General features: G+C 44.3%; 1 protein-coding gene across 1 annotated transcript in view; it reads left to right on the top strand.

The window, feature by feature from the left end:
* IL12B (interleukin 12B) overlaps positions 1 to 14069 on the top strand; it is a 19030-nt gene extending 4961 nt beyond the window's left edge. The window contains exons 2-8 of the mRNA XM_077780759.1: positions 3297 to 3384; positions 6811 to 7086; positions 7589 to 7706; positions 9174 to 9391; positions 11005 to 11162; positions 12533 to 12664; positions 13113 to 14069. Coding sequence (XP_077636885.1) covers positions 3297 to 3384; positions 6811 to 7086; positions 7589 to 7706; positions 9174 to 9391; positions 11005 to 11162; positions 12533 to 12664 — 990 coding nt within the window. The 3' untranslated portion in view covers positions 13113 to 14069. The remainder of the gene's footprint in view (positions 1 to 3296; positions 3385 to 6810; positions 7087 to 7588; positions 7707 to 9173; positions 9392 to 11004; positions 11163 to 12532; positions 12665 to 13112) is intronic.
* The last annotated feature ends 7878 nt before the right edge of the window (positions 14070 to 21947 follow it).

Raw genomic sequence — 21947 nt, 5'->3', positions numbered from 1 at the left:
GTGGCAGGGAAGACAAACATAGAGCAGTAACTATATTATTGCAGTGGTAGTAAGTGCTATGCGTGGGTCTCGGGGAGAGTAAACAGCCAAGTGTCCTGACTTCCTCGGGGCACTCTGCTGGAGACCTTTATGGATTATTTCACTAACTCCTCACCACTAACAGGATGCCCATTTTACAGATTGAGTGTGAGGCTTAAATAAGTCGAGTGACTTGCCTAGAGTCATCACACAACTAATAAATGGCAGGGCTGGGATGCCAATGCAGGTCTGCCTGGCTCTATACTGAGGGTCTTTGCATGAGCTACCCATGCTTTGTGTGATTTTGCCTTTTTGTTTTAAAATAATAATTATTTTTATTTTTTTATTTTTTTAATGTTTATTTTTGAGAGAGGGAGAAACAGAGACTGAGTGCTACAAGGGGAGAGGCAGAGAGAGAAAGAGAGAGAGCAGAATCCGAGGCAGGCTCCAGACTCTGAGCTGTCAGTACAGAGCCTGATGCAAGGCTCCAGCTCACAAACCGTGAGATCATGACCTGAGCTGAAGTCAGACACTTAGCTGACTGAGCCACCCAGGCACCCAATAATAATTCTTTCTAAATTCAAGAGTAACAAAATAAAGCTTGCAAAAGAGATGCCCACCCAAGTGTCATGGGCATGCCCATGTTAGCACCAGTTTTAGGGAGTATAACCATCCCACAGGACCAGGAGTCCCTATGTTCCTTATACAAGGATTTCAAGAATTTAGAAAAACTATAATATTACATGGAAAAAAAGGTTTAATCCTCAAGACTCTCAAATGTAGCATGCCAAGGAAATGTGGGCTGTGCAGTATAGCTCTCTGATATCCGCTGATCTGGAGAACACAGGACAACTACATGCTGCCGCCTTTTTGGATTTCCTTGGGTTGGATTAAGAGAGTGACCCACCACCACCTCCCCCCAACCCAGCCAGTGTTCCGTGGTTTAAAATGTAGGTGATACTAAAATGCAAGTTGTGTCTTAGAATCATCACCAGGGCTCCCTTGACCATGAAGTGCAGTTCACCTGAAATTCTCAAGCACATGTCAGGCCCCAGGAGGAAGTGCCAGGCACATAGCCAAAGGGAAAATCCCAGCATTAAGATAGTGCAAAAGAATCACCAGGAGATGCCAGGAATCTCTGTATTTCCCTTCCCAGAGTGCCGGCATCCGGGCTTTACAGGCCTGTGTAATTACAATACCTCTAGGGCATTTCCCTACAACCAGCACAATGGTTTTGTCTACCGTTGTATACAACACAGACATACCTCATTTTTCCTTTATCTCTTCCCCTAAGTACAAGCTAATATGTTATTTGTTGCATTTATAATATGACATGTCATCTCATTGCATTCTCTCAACAGCCCTCTGAGATGGGTACCATGTCCATTTTATAGATGAGGAATCTGAGGCTCAGAGATAATTTGGGCAACATCACACAACTAGTGAGTGGAGGAAGCAGAATTCAAGCCCATGTCTGCTGGACTCCAAGCCTGTGAACGTACTAACTGATGCCCTGTGGCAACTAGTATGTTGCTACAGTCACAACTTGGGCTGATTAATGAAATGCCTGTGGAAGCCCCACACTGCAGTGACAAAGTGCTGAAGGTCCAGGATGCCTGACTTCTAGTCCTATCTCTGCCACTCTCAACCTTTGTAAGCTGACCAAATAAGCACATGGCAAGGTTCTCCTAGGATTAGCAGCAATTCTAACAAAGCCATGATTTGTCAATATTCCATTGCCCCAGCCAAGAAATGCTCATTTTTAAGGTATCTGGCAGAAATTTTTTTAATGGTTGATTTATTTTTGGGAGAGAGAGAGAGAGAGAGAGCACAAGCAAGGGAGAGGTAGAGAGAGATGAAGACACAGAATTCGAAGCAGGCTTCAGTCTCTGAGCTGTCAGCACAAAGCCTGATGCAGGGCTCAAACTCACGAACCGCGAGATCATGACCTGAGCTGACATCGGACACTTAACCCACTGAGCCACCCAGGTGCCCCTTGGCCGAAAATTTCGAGTCTTATTCTTTGTATGATTTAGTCAGTGGTTTCTGAAAACATATTCCTGCAGAACATTGGTGCTCTCTGAGATGGATGGGGGTGTTTCAGAATGAAATGCAAGAATCACCATCTCTACCTAATTCAGAAGTAGGGTACAGTCTTCTCGTTCTGAAGATTTGCATAAACCCTGGATACTAATCTAGATTGAGTGTTACTATAAGACAGTAGCTAATATTTAGCACAAAATTATGCATTTCGCTTTCCAGAGTGAATATATCAATATTTTATTGACTTCTTCCAAAGAACATCTTGATTTTCAGAGCTGTGGATCCGAAACATGGGTTAGACCAGTAGTTCTCAAAGTGTCGTCCTTGGACCAACAACATCAGCTTCAACTGGAAACTTTTAAGAAATGCAGATTCTGAGGCCCCTCCTCCCTCACGCCCCCCCCCCANCCCCCCCCCCCCCACCAGACCTGCTGAATCAGACACTCTGGAGGTGGAACCCAGCCTTTTTAGCAAGGCTTCCAGATTACTCCAGTGTGTGCTCAAGTGTGAGAATCACTGGCTTCATTATGGAAGAGGAAGTAACCTTTGAGTTTGGAGCAATTGCATTCCAAATGAGGAGAGAAACTAAACTTGGCCGCCAGGTGGTTGCCATAACTTGGAAGATCATCTCTGTTTACCTGCCCTTCCCCCACCCCAAGTCCTTTATCCTTAGTGTCCCCACACACACTGCCTCGTGCTACAGATACAGGTGTATAGCTGGTCTCCTCAACGGGAGGGTAGGTGTTTAACAGACTGACTTCATAAATGTTTGTTGAATGAAAGTATTTGCTCCTAGAAGACAGGACCCAGGCCAAAAATTCTTTTTTTGGGGGGGGGGGGGGGAGGTCCTAAACTCTCTAGCTCAGTGCCCTTTACATTGTAAGTACCAAGTAAATAACTGCAGAATGTTGATCCAGACAAGTCATGTCCTTCTCTGCACCCTAGGTGTCTCACCTTAAAAGTAAGAGGATTCAGGTGGCTGGACTTAGGTCTCCTTCAGCTCCAGATAGTCTGTGGTTCTCTCTTTGGAGATGTTCTTCCCCAGAGACTGGCACAGGGCTCCTGTAATTCATGTAGTATGAACCTGACAGGACAAATCAAGATTGAAAACTATACATATAGAACGAATACAGTCTCCAAAATGACTGAGTAATGACTGACATTGTCTCTTCTCCTTCCCCTCCTCTTCCTTCTCTTTTTCTCCTTCTTCTCTTCTGTTTCTCCCCCTCCTACAGATGCATCCTCAGCAGCTGATCATCTCCTGGTTTTCCCTGGTTTTGCTGGCGCCTCCCCTCATGGCTACATGGGAACTGGAGAAAAATGGTAACCAGCCTCTCCTTCTCTGGAAAGGCCCTGAATTCTAAGCCACGACTATCAGGCAGGCCCTGTGGAGACATCAGACTAGAAGGGGCAACCAAGCCTGGGGGCCTCCTAGTGAGTGCCATCACTGGGAAAGTGTGGGGCCATCTGTCCTTCCTTCACCTTTGAGGGCATCAGTGTTGTTTGGCTTTCACATTACATGCCAGAGTAGGATCTTTTGCGGACTCCGATAGGGAAAGATACATGGACTTTGCCAGTATTACTAAAAACCAGCTGTATCATTCAATTAAAATTCCAAAGTGAAGGATTTGAAAAGTATAAGAACTCCATTCTCTCATCCCCTGCTCCATCACACAGTATCTCCCCCTCTGCCAGCACCAGGAGTACTAACCTCTGACCATGCACTTTGGGGGAAGCAGAGGATTTAGACTCACATTGACTTGGGCTCAAAGGCTGACTCTGCCACTTATCAGGTAGGTGACCTTGAGCTGGGTCACCTCCAGCCTGAGTTTCCTCGACTTTGACCTGAGGATTATGAAGAGATGCCTACTACATGGATGATTAAATGTGCTTGTGAATTCAGAGGACAACTCAACAGATGTGAAGTGACAGTAAATGTTAGCTGGCATTGTTTTGGTCGTTTAAAGTGATGGGACTGATGATTCGGGAGAACCTGTTTAAAATCCCAATGGCCAAACAAAATTACTAGAATAATAGAATACGTCTTAGTAAAATAAGGGGTTCCCTCCATCCTTTTATCTCACACACACTAAGTCATATATTAACTGATTGCTAGTTGTTCCTGAAAGACCTTCAAATGTTTCTCAATGAAGCAGACGTACCATTGGCAGTTGCCATCTTTAATTGCGTACTACTGATAACTGTTACTATTTTTTGACAGTATCTCATTTAATTCTCACAACACTATAGTGAGATATAGTTTTATATAGTTGCTATATAAAATAGGGACTGTCTGTAACTCCATTTTATAGATGTTGAAAATAGAGGCTACAGAGATTAAGTAACTTCCCAGTTTCACATACCTGGTAAGGACAGAACTGGGACTTGATTCCCATTCTATCTCACTTCAAAGGCTGTGCATTTAAGTATTTGAAGACGGTCTTACAAGAAGGGCATGAAGCAATGGTTTCCTGTGCACTTGGAGAACAGGAGGAAATAGGCATTAAGTTACAAGTGAAGACATTGCAGCTGATGACCAGAAATAATCTTTTAATAGTCAGGAAAGTACCACACTGCAAAATGGGTATCTGAAAGAAATGTGGGACTATCCTTCCATTCTTAATCTTTGGGGGAAGACAAGAATCCAGCCATCTCCCCTCTGCCTGCGGAGGGTTTGAGAGGTTTAGACCCTCCTTTGAGGAGAGGCAGAGGCCTGAGCTAGATGATTATGCCAGATTCCTATCAATTCTGGGATAGTTAGTGAGCTCAGGAAACCTGGCCCCTGATTAGTAAACCCTTACATTACTTCTAATTTGGCAAACCACAGAAATTCCAGGAAGTCCATGTGAGAAACACAGAGGGCGTAGGACTTTGGAGACCAGATGAGACCAGGCACAGGGTTCCAGATATCTTCGTCAAGCCCCCCCTTGCAGTTGCTCTCCCCTGCAGCTGGGTGAGGGTCTTGTAGGCCTTATGAGTCTTAGCTGTGACAGAAAAATAGCCTTGCTGTGGTTCAGTTGCCAGTGGAACAAAGAGAAACTAGAGAAAGCTGAAGGTGCGATCCGGTTTTATTTCGGCACAGGTGATCATTTCCAAAGAGTTGGGTCTCAAATGCATTTTACTTCTTGTTTTGTTACCCACTCAGTAGTTATAAATCCCTCAGATGTAAAGTGAGAACTTTATATCCCACAATGCTTTACATTTGGATGCCAACAATCAAAGTCACCATTCAGAGAGCATTTGAGGGCACTACGTTAAGCTGTTGTATGAATCGACTTGTATAATCCGTGTCTCGACCTGCTGAAGCAAGCACTAATATTTTGCTCATTTTAAAAACGATGACACCCAAGCTTAGAGTAATTGAATGTCTTGCCCGAGGTCACAGGCAAGTAGAAGATACAGGGCTGAATCTAAACTCAGACCTATGTGACTCCAAAATCCAGGTTCCTAACCAGTGTGGCTCTCAAACTAGAGAGGGCATCAAAATCATCTGGAGAGCGTAAAACAACAGACCCAGGCCCATCCCAGAGTGGCTGGTTTGGTAACTCTGAATTTGTACTTCCATCAGTTTCTCAGTGCTGCTGCTGCTAACGGTGGCTTTGTGGTCAGGTTTGGGGGACCACTGCATCCTAGTTAACTACTAAGCGATGCATGCATGAATGAATAAAGCTGTGATGTGGCACACTCATTGAAATACTATACTAAGCCTCTCCTCAGATGCCAGTTTAGATACTCATATTGGAGATCCAGTGCAAAGCCAACAAGACAAAAGGCCTGAGATTCAGCTCTTGTGTTTCTAACTTGATGTAACCTTGCTTGGTCTCTTGGTTTTGGTATGCTCCTCTATGAAACAGGAAGACCAAGATCCACTGAACTGCTTCATAAGGGTAAAAGTGTTTTTAAAAAACAGAATGAAAATCTCTGTTGGTGAGTTTTACCCAGTAAGAACTAAATCCTTAAATGCCCATAGAAAATTATAGGACAGTTTCTCTGTGTAGTCATCTGACCCTTTGGTCTGTAAATAACAATAACCAATACTGAGTTTACTGTGGTAGGCATGCTGCTAAGTGCTTCATATGTTTGTTTTTTATTTAATCCTCATGGCCAAACCTACGACATAGACACTATTATTGTCATTTCACAGATGAGGAAACTGAGGCTCATGGTGATTAAGTACATTGTTCCAAATCCCTTAGCCAATTAGTGGGGACAGGATCTCAGTGCTGGTCAATCTTTCTAGACATTTCTGTGTCCTGCCTTATTCCCTATGAAACCAAAATTGTGCTGCAAGGTTCTTTTCTCCACCAGGCCCTTGGTAAAGAGTTTTGTGCTCTTTGCATTTCTGGTGTATCAAGGCCTTCCCCATATGCCAGCTAATCAGAGGTTAATTATTAAAGACAGCCTGTCAGTTAATGGGTCGATGGCAGCTATAAAACTCTTTGCTTGTCTTGGAGCACCTGGGTGGCTCAGTCAGTTAAGGGTCTGACTCTTTATTTCAGCTTAGGTCATGATCACATAGTTAGTGAGTTTGAGCCCCACCTTGGGCTCTGCACTGGCAGGCTTGAGATCCAATCTCTCTCTCTCTCTCTCTCTCTCTCTCTGTGTGTGTGTGTGTGTGTGTGTGTGTGTGTGTGTGTATTACAAGCAAGGTTGTGCTTTTCTGCAACGCAGATGGGCAGGTCATTCACAAAACCGCGTCCCAAGTTCGTGGAGCTCACAGTCCTGTTCTCCATTCCCTGTGCTCTCCAGTTTATGTTGTAGAGTTGGATTGGGACCCTGATGCGGCCGGAGAAACGGTGGTCCTCACCTGCAATACCCCTGAAGAAGATGACATCACCTGGACCTCGGACCAGAGCAGTGAAGTCCTAGGCTCTGGTAAAACTCTGACCATCCAAGTCAAAGAATTTGCAGATGCTGGCCAGTATACCTGTCACAAAGGAGGCAGGGTTCTGAGTCAGTCGCTCCTACTGATACACAAAAAGGAAGATGGAATTTGGTCTACTGATATCTTAAAGGAACAGAAAGGTAATCCTATTACGTCAGATAGTGTTAATTTTCTCTTTAGCTCCATAAAAAAAATTTTTTTAATGTAAACCCCTTACTGAAACCACCCAGCACCTGTCTGTTTCTTTGCTTTCTTAGACACTTTGAGTAATCAACCATCCAAATCTCATGTTCGGAGATTTTCGTGGTGAATATGGTTGGTTTTCCTGAAGTTCTTTTTAACTGGTTAATGGAAATTAGCCGATGTGTATACTGCATAACTCGGCCCTGGGGTGGCAGCCTTGATAAGTTTAATCCCCCCCTCTGATGCGTTAGGCGCATTGTATACTCTGCAGAATCAGCATCCTACTGAGACATTCCCAGTCCTCGCTGAACTGCCTGCCAGGGGAGCACCATCATTTTCCAAGGAAATAAATGGAAGATCTTCACTCTTGTGCCACTTACTGGCCTGTGATTCATCACAATTAAAATGTATCTGAAAGAAAACTTCTAAATATTGAATTTTTGTTCTTTCCAGATCCAGAATCCAAAAATAAGATCTTTCTAAAATGTGAGGCAAAGAATTATTCTGGACGTTTCACCTGCTGGTGGCTGACGGCAATCAGTGCTGATTTGAAATTCACTGTCAAAAGCAGCAGAGGGTAAGTGAAACCACTCTGATCTCTTAGCATTTTGCAAGGACTATTTCATTAAGAAAATAAGGACAACCTAGCAATGGCCTATCAGTTAATGATAAGCGAGAAAACAGAGTCAAACCTGTAGTTTCTTCAACATCCTGTCTTGCCTAAGTTGGGAAAAGAACATGGCTATTTAAGCTAATCGCCTGAGCAAATGTGTAGGTTAGAACAGGCTATTATTGGGGCCTGAGAATAGCCTCTGCTGGGTTCGAACCCACTCGTCCAGATTGCCTGGCAATGCTTCATTAAGGCTCATGGCACCATGGGGAGAGATAAAAGGAGTAATCGAAGCTACGAATGACTTGCCAAAATGGCACCCTGAGATGAAAATAGAAACAAAAGCTCTCGGACAAAGATCTTGAAAGCCCTGAAACCAACTCCAAAAATCTGAGGCCTCTAGAAATTTTCTCAGGGCCATCTCAACTCCTTTTGCCTCTACTGACATCACTAATCCGAAGTTCATTGTTTGTCCAATACACTTGGACTTCCCCTAAGAAACCAGTTTCCATGGATACCGAACCTATGTTAGCCAGTCTGTGTGACTTAACCTCACTCACCGTCTAGGTTCCTGAACAAGGCAGGGTAACATAACAAACCCCAGGTGATTAAGTGAGTAAATTAACCTCTGGAGTCTTCCTTTTCCATCTTTAAGATGAAAATCCTTACTAAAGGATGCTTATACGAGGGCACAAAGACATAGAAGCCAGTGTTCACCGTGCTGTTTTTGGTAATCAGCAGGGGAAAAGTTAAATAAAGTGTGGTACGTTATCCACCAGCCTAACGTGCATTCGTCGAAATGGGTAACCCAATCTGTGTGGTCTGTCGTGGAGCACTCCCCATATGCTAAGAGGGGGAAGAGATGGTTACAAACCATATATATGTGTGTGGTTGGATCCTGTTTAATGAAAAATAAAATCGTTGTCTGTATATATAGACAAAATGTGTGTGTATGCATAAGACATGTGAATATATGATTGATTTGAATATTCATAGACAAAGATCTGGAGGGATGCAACAAGCTATGAATAGTATTTCTATTTGGGGAATGCGATTAGGGTTGAAAGAGGCACACACGTTTCATTTATACACGTTTTTATCTTCTTAATTTTTTATCATTAGCATGTATTGATTTTGTAATTAAGATGAGAAAAATGAATTTAAAATTCTAATAAGGAGATTTAACCCAGGGCTCTGGATCTAAAAATGTCTGGGTTCATTTAGGCCAGAGGCACGTACATACAGAGTTGTCTCGAAATATTTGTACCACCTCTTGAGGCAAAGCTTGTTCTCCTGGGGAGGGCAGTTTCTTACCCCCTGTGAAGAAATGAAACCAGTTGCAGAAGTTGTGTCCCCAGACGGCTGCCTGGCTGCTGCCCCTGGAAACTCACCCACAAATGTGTAACACAAGGCAATGTCTGTCTTTGACTTCAGCTCCTCTGACCCCCAAGGAGTGACTTGTGGAGCAGCGACACTCTCAGCAGAGAAGGTCAGAGTGGACAACAGGGATTATAAGAAGTACACAGTGGAGTGTCAGGAGGGTAGTGCCTGCCCAGCTGCCGAGGAGAGCCTGCCCATCGAAGTCGTCGTGGATGCTATTCACAAGCTCAAGTACGAAAACTACACCAGCAGCTTCTTCATCAGGGACATCAGTAAGTTTGCTTGATTATACGTGCTTACTAAGGATAAATGCCGTTTGTCACATGTGCACAATGCCCCATGCACTGAGGTAAGGGGTTTACATGCATCATCTCTTTTATTGTATACCCCCCAAAAGGTGTACAATGTAAATACTATTGTCTGCATTTTAAGGAAGAGAAAATTGAGTCTTACACAGGTTAAATAAGTTGCCCCAGATCTCACAGCTAGCAGTTGAGACCCAGTCCTGCCCCAGGAGAAAAGAGGAGACTCTTGGGGCACCTGGGTGGCTCAGTCAGTTAAATGACCAACTCTTGATTTCGAATCAGGTCATGATCTCACGGTTTGTGAGTTCAAGCCCTGTATCGGGCTCCCTACTGACAGTGTGGCGCCTGCTTGGGATTCTCTCTCTCCTCTCTCTCTGTCCTCCCCTCAAAATAAATAAATATACATTTAAAAAAATAAAAGAAAAAGCAGGCTCCTGGCTACACTTGTATTCTGCCGTCCAGGCAGCTTCCACAGCGAACCTAGGAGGAGTCCCTCAAGCATACCATACCATATCATACCAGCCTTCCATACTAATTGCGGTTATTCCAAACCAATCTTTCTCCAGCATTTGAAAAAAGAATCTTCTTTATTGGAATAAGACCCTCCAAAATGGACATCTGTTTTTTTTTAATTTGCACATGGAGATTTTGCCATTTGTCATTTCCTTTGCCATGTATCCACTGAACGTTCATCATGAAGTAGAATGTATAGAATCACAGAACTTGCTCTAGCATTTGTGGAGAGATTGCCCTTGGCAGGTAGGGAAAGGTTTGCGTTCATGCGATGGCTAGGGAAGGTCTCTCTGAGGTGACATTTAGCTGAGTTCTAAAGGAAAAAAGAAAAAATGTCAGTTGTGTTAATAATGGAAGAATATTTGAAAAGCATCTACTAGGAGCCCTGGTCTTTGGACATTGCATAGAATGTCTCCTGTGCCCTTGTCTAGACAAGGGTCTACAGTCTTCCGTGATACTCGCTGCTGTATCCTCTGTGCACAGTCCAGTGGCTGCACATGACTGGTGCTCAGTAATCATTTATTGAATGAATGAACGAGCACAGAGATGGGGGATTGACTATAACTGCTGCAAGGCAAGTCAGTGCCAGATGCCGTGAAAAGACAACAGAAAGAGCACTAAGTGCAAAGTCTCTCCTCTCATCCCCAGAGAGGGGCTCCGCTCACTTCCAAGCTCGGTGCGCAGAGGGGTATTGACCACAGAGAGGGTGGTCCTTCACTACATAGCCCAGATGTGAGAGCCTTGTTTCCACAAAATTTCTTCTGAGCACAACGCAGAGGGGGTTCCAGTGCTACGGCTCATCTGATGGTGCAATGACAAGGATTTGGAGCCTCTCTCGGGGTCAGCCATAGAGGGTGTGGCATTTGGTGAGGACCACCTTCCATGGGCACCAGCACGGGCACCAGCAGCAGGGATCTCATGTCTGCCAACAGGCGCCCAGAGAAGTTAAGTAACTATCCTACGGACTCACAGCTCATCAAAGATGAAAGTAGGATCAGAAACCAGAACTACCTTACACCAAAGTCCTATTAGGAAAATAAAGGGTGTTTCTTTATATTCTTCCACAGTCAAACCGGATCCTCCCAAGAACCTGCAGCTGAAACCATTAAAGAATTCTCGGCATGTGGAAGTGAGCTGGGAATACCCTGACACCTGGAGCATCCCACATTCCTACTTCTCCCTGACATTTGGCATACAGGTCCAGGGCAAGAACAACAGAGAAAAGGTATGATGTGATTCAGGTGCCATATATTCAGGTTTAGGTGGGCCCACATCAAGGGGATGAGAATGCCGGTAACTAACATTTGTCTAGCACTTTCTAAATGCCCGAGACTATGCTAAGGGTTTTACATGCATATCTCACTGAATCCTTCAAGGAACCCTGCAAAGGCAGGCAGTATTATCACCACTTCACTAGTGAAGACATTGAAACTCAGAGAGGTTAAATGACTTGCTCAAAGTTACTCAGCTAGGAAAGAGGAAGGATCAGAACCAGGAAATTCTGGCTGGGGGACACAAATTGCCTGCACATAACCATGCTACTACTGCCTCCAGTACAGTTTGTCATGAATTCTTGCACTCAGAATTGATCCCCAAAAAGGAAATCTGGGCTCCAGGAGCCTAAAATTATTGCTTCAATTTAGTGAGTATAATGACTGATAGAACATTCATGCTACGTCTCACCAAACATGGATAATTCCAAGCTGTTCCACATATAGTGAAATTATTTTATTGAGCAGAATGCTAGTGTTCACATAGGCTACGACAATGGCTTTCAAACTTTCTTGCCTTGGCATCATAATCCCCAGGATCAAGATGTGCTTTTCTAAAGCCCAACACTTCTTGGACCCCGGTTTTAGAAATCACGGGAACAAGGTCTTATTCAGGATAGTGTTTAGCATTTAGTAGAAATTCAGTCACTCAGTCACTCCCTGAGCATTATTTTTTTGTAGGAGGGAAGGGCCATTCTGGGGTAAATTTTACCTAAATCTTATTTAAAATTTTCATGTGTGTCTTCCCTACATAAAATTTATGTCATTAATAGATAATATCTACTGAATACGTTCTACCTGATTAAAAACTTAAGTAAGAGTTTTACATGATGATTACCTTTAACATTTACACGTCTTGAGGTAGGAATGATTATTATCCCTCTTTTATAAATGATAAAACTCAGACACAGAGCCTAAAGCATTTTCCTGTGGTCACACAGCTAAAAGTAAACAATGCCTGGATTTCAACACGTTTTCTGATAAAAGGATCAAGATATAGTATTTCGGGATATCCAGGGGTCAGCTACAGCAAATCTTCCTTAGTTCTACCAGCGGCCCAGCACAGGGGTGAGTGTGCATGGGGCCCTCAGGCAGGGCAGCTGTGCTAGAAAGATGTAAGCTGGACAGAACCATTCCTCCCTCTGGCCTGAGGTAGAAAATGAGTTTAGAGCTTCTATCAGTAGGTGGCGCAAGTTCTATACATTTACACTGGTGATTGGAGCCCTCATATCGAGGTGTACCTGTTTTGGGAGATCAAGCGTTGCAGAAATAGGCCCAGCCTATCTTGTGACTGTATTGCCAAAGACATTCCTCTCCTTTGCAGAAAGATAGACTCTCCGTGGACAAGACCTCAGCCAAGGTCGTGTGCCACAGGGATGCCAAGATCCGCGTGCAAGCCCGAGACCGCTACTATAGCTCATCCTGGAGCAACTGGGCATCTGTGTCCTGCAGTTAGGTGAGCAGGCCCACAAAGCCCAATGGACCCAGGTGCAGGGCAATGGTGCGGAGGGTGGGGGGAGCAGGAGAAGAAAGGGGAGACAGGGTGCCTCACACATAGTCATGAGAGTCAGAAACATACATTAGTTCATTAGCGGATACTTATTTGATTCAGGCACTGTGCTGGGTACAGAGATACTGCAGTAAAGAAAACTGACATAGGTCCTGCTCTCCTGGAGGAGAAGGCAAAGAAGAGAGAGAGGTAGCTAGGGGTCCGGGCAAAAATAGCTTGCAAGCTGTTTTCAANGGCACTGAAAGCAGCCAGATCCTAGGCCACATAAGGACAGGCTAGACCCTTCTGACATGGAATCCCGAAAACCCAGTTGCCCCGGTAATGTGTTGTGCGAAATAAGACGAATTTGCTGCCACATTTCTAATTCACATAGACTGTTGGTATTCTTTTTCAGGTTCTACTCCCAGGATGAAACCTTGGAGGAAAAGTGGAAGATATTATACAAAATTTTTTTAAAAGACAATGGAATAGGGCCCAAAAGTTATTTTCTACCTAATTTTCTTTTTGTAAAGGATCATTATAATGTCTTTGTAGTATTTTTACATTGAAATGCCAAATGCCCACTGAAATAATTAGCTACTTTATTTATAGATTTTCTAGCTAGCAGGTTGCCACTGACCTTAATGCTATTTAAATATTTAAGTAATTTATGTATTTATTAATTTATTGTTGTTATTGAACCCTTCTGTGTCAAGATGTATTATATGTTTCACACTCCCAGGACCCGATCCGTAAGGAATAGGCCCTATTATGCAAAATGTGAATTTATTTATTTTTACTGACAACTTTTCAAGTAAGAGTACAAGTGCATCAGTTTTATGACAACCAGTGAGAGCACAATGTTCTGATGCCATAATATATTTGTGATGGATGGGAACACAGAAACAGTTAAATAGAGGCAGGGAGACATGAATCCATTTGAAAGGATTCTGGAGATCGAGATGTTAGTTCCTGTATCCGTGAAGGTTTCCTCGAGCTGATGTTGATAAAGCAGTTCAGGGCCACCTGCACTTCTAAGCAAGTTTTTGGGGGGCTTGGGGGGACATTGGATGCATGAATTTAGAAAGGCCTAAAAAATTAATTGAAATTGAAATTCCGCATCAGCCACCCTGGCCGTCCCCCCTCTATCCATCTGTAAGACACTGGAGAGTGACCCCGAGACAGTATGTGTCTGAAAAGTAAAAAGGTCTTAGGATCCAAGAGGGAGAATAAGTATAGGATGGCCAAGCAAATAAAATTGTCACAATTGCCAGTTGCCTTTTAATAGCCATGCAAAAAAGCCCAGGGTTGCAAAGAAAACAGTCATAATCGCTTACTCATCAGCATGAGTGAACCTGACTGGTGGGTATGAACGGACAGTACCAATCACGAAGGTGCTACTTTTAAGCAATGAATGTGCTTTCTGTAAAGTGATTTCATTTGTTTTCTGTTTACTTGTTTTTACATTCTGAGAGTGAACTAATAAAAATATAATCTTCTTTGCAATAATGTTTCAGGCTTTCATTTACCAGGATTCCATTACTTTTCCCCTGCCACTTAAGAATTGCCCTTCTTTGAAGCAATTTCACTTCCAGTTTTGCAAAGTTGCCCTTTCCCTTTATAGGATTCACAACGTCAGTGTCTTGCTGAGCTCAGGGAATATCCCTGTGGTCTGATCATGGGGATCTCTGCAAGGACACTGAACCACTGAACCATTATGCCCTCTTCAGGGGTTGGATGTTCTTGCTTCTTTCACCTTCTATCCTGGAATCGACTCTACTTGCTTCCAAAGTGTGATGAAATAAAGCCCCAACATGGTAGAGTCATGAGCATCCCATCTCATAGGTCCAGATCCAGTGATTGCAGAGGACTTGTCACGTGTCTGGACCTGCGTTAGAACACCTGACAAAGGTCCAGTTTGAGGAGGCCCAGACAACCTTGGGTTGCCTTCCCCAAACAGTGCCCATTCCTGGCACAGCTTAGAAGGCAGGGATGAAAAGTTAACTTCAACAGCACTGAATGTTAAAACGTTCAGTATATATGGTGCCCTAGGGGTAAGAACGAAGGAGAAGAATCCGTGTAGCCTGGAGTCACCTAGGAAGGCTCAATAGAGAAGGGGAAGTCAATGAAAGGACAGAGCCTGCCAATTTCTCTTTGGTGCCTCCCACAGAGAGAGCAAGTGGTGGGATCGGAGAGAATGGAGTCCATTCTCTACTATCTTCCATAGCCAGTGTACATATCTGGGCCTCCTTGCAATGGCAAGGTAATTATAATAGGAATGTTTTAAGTATCCTTATTTTAAGAGTCTCCTGGAGCCCTTACTCTCCTCTGCTTCTGACCTGGAGGAATGATGGAAAGATTCTATCATTCTCATCCAACATTTGAAACCTATCATTTTGTATTATGAGCCCATACTGGCTAGCATGTAGTTGGTTAATAACAACTATTTGTCCTCCTACAGGGTCTTTCATCTAGAGATACCAAAACGCTTAATGGGCATTTAATAAACAACGCTAACCAAGACAAAATAATTAATCACTTTAATAAGTACAGACACCAGGAGACTTTTCCTAAAACTTCCGGCCAGCCTGGGGCAGAGCTCAGATGTTCCGGCTCCCAGCATGCCCAGTGCTTTCCTGACATGATCTCTTAGCATTCAATTAATTTGAATTTCAATGAAGAGTTTTTGTCTTTGAAGGACATTCTCAGGACAGTCCTTTTTTATGGAGCCTCTAGCCACTACAAACATATCAAATGTTAGAGCTAAAGAGCTCAGGACTGGGAACCAGGAGACTGGTCCCTGAGCCTGGTGAGCCCTGCTACGTGACCATGTGACCTTCATCAGGACACTGGACACAACCTGCTGTTTGTCCCATCAGTATTCATTCTCAACTTCTTTCTCTCCCAGTGACCCTCCTGAGCTCTAGGATTGGAGAGCTAAGTAATCACTTTTCTAGCCACCCTGGCTTCCCAGCAAGGACATGAGACCTAGTTCCAGTCCATGAGATGTAAGAAAATTCTGCTGGTGTTCTCTTGAGAAAAGACCCAAGAAATTGGGTATTTCTTAATTGTGGTAAAATACACATAAGATAAAATGTACACGTATAACCATCTTTGGGTACCCAATTCACTGACATTAACTACATTCCATTGTTCTGCAGTCATCACCCGATCCACTTTCTCTTCTTCCCAGATTCTGTGCCATGAAACAATAACTCCTCCCATGTTTGTCTTCCAAAATAGAAAACAAATACACTGAAAATTAAATAAAGATATTCTCGTAAACATCTAGGTCCCCATCTCAGAGAGGCACCTGGCCACGTGAGAAAAAGAAGCCAGGGGGGAATTGGCATCAGAACACCTCACAACTGGCCTGCCCCTCACATCTGGCCTGCCTCTCATAGCTGGCATGCCCCTAGAGAACCCCGGAGCCACATCCAATGATGCCAAGTAGGGTCCTGGGGATGCCAGGGTCAGAAAGCTCATTCCAAGCAACCCAAGCTTGAGCAGGACGAACCTGGGTGAGGAGGAGGGGGGTTCAGGCAAGCAGCTCCTATAGGAGAGACACCCCTGCTGTTCCTTCTTTCTCTCAACAACACTTTTTGAGTTACTGCTCTGTCCCTGGCACCATCCTCAACTTTCTGGATACAAGGCTAAACAAGACCTTGCTCTCTCACTGTTTCCAGTCTCCAAAGGATTGAATGCTTGAAATCCTAAGCACAGAAGGCCACCTCTTGAGGGTTAAGAGCTCTATAAAATGAGATGATCCATTTAATGAGATTAGCACAGTGCCTGGCCCACAATAAGCATTCAGAAAATGGTAGCTATTTCTACTGAATAGCTTTGTGATCTTGGGCAAGTTACTTCACCTCTGCAAGCCTCAGTTTTCTCATCTGTAAAATGGGATAATAAGAGTACCCACTTCACAGAGTGGTTGTGAGGGTTAATGGAGTAACACTTAGAAAGTGCTTATAAAAATACTTGATCCATAATAAGTACTCAATAAAAGCTGGTTGTGAATATTATTACTATATTGCCTATACCCTAAAAAAATGAATAACTTGGGACCCTATGCCTTTGTGGGGGTAGGGAAATGGAGGGATTGTTGTTAGAAGGTCGTGATGTTTCTTAGAAGTGGATTGGGAGGGAGGAAGCATTAATGAGTCAATGAAGAGATCAGTCAAGCTCCTCAGTGTAGAAACCCTTTCTTATAAATAGATTTGTAAGAACATCCCCATCTGGAGGGTACCAAGATGTAATGAACCCAATTCCCGCCTCCAGGGATCAGAGAGACTAAAAAAGGGGCAGACATGGGGAATACATATATTAAAATACAGCCAGGTTAGGATGAGGGTACGTGCACCCTAAATATTTCTTTCTACAAAGGTTTTTCAGCTCCCGGGAACATCCTTTTCATTCCCTTTAACCTTTCTGGGTGCAATAATTTGGCATAAACCTGCCAATTCACCTTACCCATAAATCCGATTTTAATCATCTCTTTCCTTTTCATTTCAGTATGGCCCCTCCTCCAGCACAGCATTTGTGAGCAAAATGTATTTGGACAAGACTTTCTCCAGAGGGCCATATTATAACCAAGGAAATGAATTCCCTCTCTCAAGCTCATAAAATGCAAAAATAAAATCAGCATTCGAGCTGAGGGCAGGGGAAACCAGGCGCGCATACTGAACACCCTTCCTCCTGCAGGAAGCGCGCTCGGCGGAGCTGATTTGCATTTACCTTCACGCAGGCCTGGGTTCCCAGGCGCGCGGCATCCTGGCAGCCCGCCTCCGCGCGGTCGTGCGCAGCCCCTCCACCTAGTGCAGGCCGGTGTGTGACCCGCTTCAGGGCTCTGCAGACGCTCCCTAATCTCCCCTGCCTCCTTTCGTAAGAAACACAAACCGTCTCTCCCCCACCCTTTAATCCAACCCCACCAGGGGTCTTCCCTGGCTCTTTGCAAAAGGACCATTGCTAACCCCAGCATGGTGGGGTGGGGGACAGCTCATAGTGTCCGGTGGGCATCTTCCTTCCCACACGCACCATCCAACAGGCGCTCGCAAAACACTGGTCGAGTGGGGGCCTCAGTGCCTGGGAGGAGCTGGACCGCAGAGCATGTGTGCACCTGGCCCGAAGCAAGGAGACCTGGGCTCAAATCCCTGCTCCCCATTTACCAGCTACGTGCCCTTGGGCATTTCCTTAATCTCTCTGTGCCTCAGTTTCCTCACCTCTAAAACAAGTATGCTAGCAGTGCCATCACCTCCTGGGGATGTTGTGACAATTTAAGGAGACCGAGCTCACAGCAGCCAGCAGCCAGCAAGTATACTCAAATGCCAGTTGCAGTGTCTGTTTTTATAAAGTCAAGCCAAAAGGAAGAAGCAGTTCTAATCCCACATCTTCTTCCCTCCCTATGGAGATGAGGGCTGGTCTGGGACATGCCCATAAGCTTTCCAGTTCTGACTCAGAAATCTGTGTCCACCTGCCCATCAGTCCTCTCCTGCCAGCACACAGCAGCAACATCTCCCCCAAATCACAGCATACAGAGCATTGTGCCATTTCCGCAACCACCAAATGGCTCTGCACCCAGCCTTGAAAAATGGTCTCCAGCCATGGCTGATCCTTTTCTCTGAAATCCCTCTTTTTGCACTTTTGGGGGCTTTAGTGGCTAACCAGACCAATGGTCTCCCAACTCGTTTGAGCTAGAATCCCTTTGTTCAAGTGGAAATCCTAAATGAAGTCCCACCATATACAGACACCGGGGAAGATGGGTAGCCAAAGGGACTTTAGTTTTATCAGCAATGTTCTAATTCTTTACAAGAAGAATGTATTAGCATATTTCCTGCATAATTAAAAATTAATTTTTTAGAAAGTCCTATATGTAAAGCAGACAAAAGCAGAACTGCTCCGGCTAGAGCTTCCCACCCACTCAGCCACCCTCCCTACTCACCCCTGAGAGCCCAGGGCCCAACCTCAATGCCCCTAAACTCTTCAGAGCCCAGTTTGAGAACCTCAAGTTTCATAAGATGAGGAAATGGAAGGCCAGAGAAGTCTGGTGCCTTGCCCAAATACCCAGAGCCTGATTCGTGCCAATGCTCAAACTTGAACCTGAGTCTCCTGACTCCCATTTTGGCTGTTCCTGACATTTTAAGTAATAATTCCTGGAAGATTGCTATTAAAATGGCCACCTTATCCCCAGCGAGTAGCAGCACATGAAAACCTAGGGGTTCCTGCAAATGCTTGAATACTAATTAGCTTCTCAAAATCGTTGCCCAGCTCCTTGCAATGTGGTGTCTGGAACCTAAGAGCATCCTCTGCTCCACTCCAGCGAGAGTAGAAAAGAAACAGCAAGGGCATGCACCCTGTAAGACAAAGAAAGTCATAATTTGGACTGCCACAGAACTACTACTAGCCCTTGAGCGCCTTAATGCTGGCAGGAAAAAGGTATCTCTTCCTCAGGGCAGGCACAGCCCCATGCCAGGGTACATAGCTTACTGAGTGGAGAGCAGGCTAGATTTCTGCTTCCTCTTGACCCCTCAACCAGGGACCCTTGTGCAGGACACAACCTGCCCAAACACACATGACAATGATGGTCATGGTGAGAATGGTAGGTGCTTGGAGTGAAGGAAGTTGAAGGAGAGGGAGGACTTTCATTCATTCATTCATTCATTCATTCAGCAAGTAATTACTCAGTGTTTACTGTGCCAGGCACACAGATGCAGAGAAGAATACATGAGCAAGGTGGGCAGGTCTACTGCCTCTAAGATCTTACAGCCACAAGAGGGCTGAAGACAGCAGCAGAGATGGTAACAGTACAGTGTGGTTTAAGTGTTAGCATAGGTAAGGAAAACTGGAGTTATCTGTGGGGATTTGCCTTCACAGATGCTTCAGGCTGCAAGTAAGGGAAATCCCACCAACAAGTGACTTGAGCAATAAGGAGCTATCAGGGCACCTACAAGAAGTCTGGAGGTAAGGTACGGCAGAATGTAATTGGGCAATTTGATGACATCATCAAGAACTCAGACTCTTTTCAACTTTCTTCTCCACTCGCCTCAGTGTGCAGGCTTTTGTCCCTATATATGCCCCTCAAGGTGGCTACTGTAGCTTTCTCCATCATGTCCTCAGATCACCATGCCTGAGGATTGGAAAGGCAGTTCTCCTCTAAAATTTGTTTTTTTTAATTTTTTTAATGTTTATTTATTTTTGAGAGAGAGAGTGCAAGCGGGAGAGAGAGAGGGAGACACAGAATCCAAAGCAGTCTCCAGGCTCTGAGCTGTCAGACAGAGCCCTACATGGGCTCGAACTTGTGAACCATGAGATCATGACCTGAGCCGAAGTTGGATGCTACCCAGTCTTTCCAGAGCCCTTGGGCAGACATGTTCATGCCCTACCTACCAGGAGGCTGGGAAAGCAAGAACCTGACAATTCCCTCTCTAACATAGGAGTCAGGCAGTCCCTGATGGCAGGGGAGAAGCTGAGTGGGCAATGGTTATTGTGTAGGCAATCAACAGTGCCTGCCACAGGACTGCAAAGGACTGACCTAGAACATAGCTTCGAAGGCGGGCATCTGTGGTAGGCAAAATTATCCCCCAAGATGTCCATGCCTCGTTCTCAGAACTTGTGATTATGATGAGATTATCCCAGATGATCGATCCAGGTGGAACGAGTGTAATCACATGAGCCTTTAAAAGTCAAATGCGGTAGAGGGAGAAGACACAGATGTATGAAGCATGGGAAGGATTTGACCTTCAAGCTATTGCTGGCTTGAACATGAAGGAACAATGTGTCAGAGAAATGGGGACCTCATTCCTACAACCACAAAGAACTGAATTCTACAAGAACCTGAATGAGTTTGGAAACAGATTGTTCCCCAGAGCTTCCAGAATGGACCACAGCCCTGCCTTTGTGAAGCACTAAGCAGAGAACCCATCCAAGCCCACCTGGTCCTCTGACCTTTAGGTCTGCAAGATAATAAACATGTATTGTAAGCAGCTAAATATATGGTAATTTGTTGCAGCAGCAATCAAAACTGAAACAGTTCCCAAATGAGAATGTATCACATACTGTGACTTTAAGAATTAAGAAGAATGACCAGGTAAAGAGAATGAGATGAGTGCAAGTCTGAAAGAAAGACATTTTTGGAAACCAGCAGAAAGCTCCTTTGAATTGAAGCATAGTGTGAGGAGCAAAAGGAAAAGAGAAAGATAAAACGATAAGAAATAAGGATGGGGAATAAATAGGAAATAAATCCTACTAAAGTAAAGTAAGAGGGTTCTCAAGTGTCAAGCTAGGGCTTCACCATGATGACAACAGAAAGTCGTAGAAGAGTTTTAGGCAGAAAAGTGATGGGGTCAGATTTTTGTCTTTACCAGATCACTCAAGTTGCTACATTAGGAATAGATAGGGAGAGAAGGCAAGTGGGCAAGGTAAAGGTCACAGTAGTGGTCCAGGTGAGAGAGATTATGACAGATGGACACACAAAATGCTGATAAGGCTGGAGATTAGAGGACTACTTTGAAAGAAATGAAGGAGAGAATTGACCAGACCTATTCATCGGACATAGTTGATAAGAGAGAAAAAAATCCAGAATAAAGCCCATTCATTCATTCATTCACTCATTCATTCGACACACCTTTATTAGGTCCTTCCATAGTACATGGCCCAAGGACTGAGGGAGTCACAGGATATTACCTAAGCAAAACCAGACATAGCCCTACTTACATAGAACTTTGAGGTTTTTGACTTGATCACCTTTTTCACTGAGAGAGAAGCTGAGGTTGAGAGTGGAGGGAACAAAGGTGAGGGACTAAAGATGAGGAGTCCCACCTTATATCTGTGGACATATGCATGGGACAACCAATGGGAATATCCAATAAGCCTTGGATATATGGAGTCAGAGCTCATGTGTGAAATTTGAGCTAGAGATAGAGAACTGCAAGAAAATTCCCTTCAGTTATTCAGAAGACAATGCCTATGAGGAGAAGGGTTAAGAACTGGGAAATGGGAATGTGCCTTCAAAAGCTTTCACCTCCACCTTTTTGCCTTGGGAATAGCCCTGAATAAGAGACAGACTAAAATCCGGGACTGTCTTCTTCAAGTCATGCTGGCGGAGCTGGTGCCCGGAAGCCCAGGGGTGTTCAATAAAGGTTAATTGAGTAAGGAATGACTCGTGAAGGCAAACAAATGAACCCCAGTGGATAATTCTCTCTGGTTATTTGCTATCAAATGGAGGACACCTTTACTCTTCCCTTTTCAAAGT

This window comes from Crocuta crocuta, unplaced genomic scaffold, assembly GCF_008692635.1.
Source record: "Crocuta crocuta isolate KB4526 unplaced genomic scaffold, BGI_CrCroc_1.0 scaffold343, whole genome shotgun sequence".
Lineage (NCBI taxonomy): Eukaryota > Metazoa > Chordata > Mammalia > Carnivora > Hyaenidae > Crocuta > Crocuta crocuta.
Note: the sequence above shows the minus strand (reverse complement) of the source record. Positions and strands in the feature narration are given on the sequence as shown.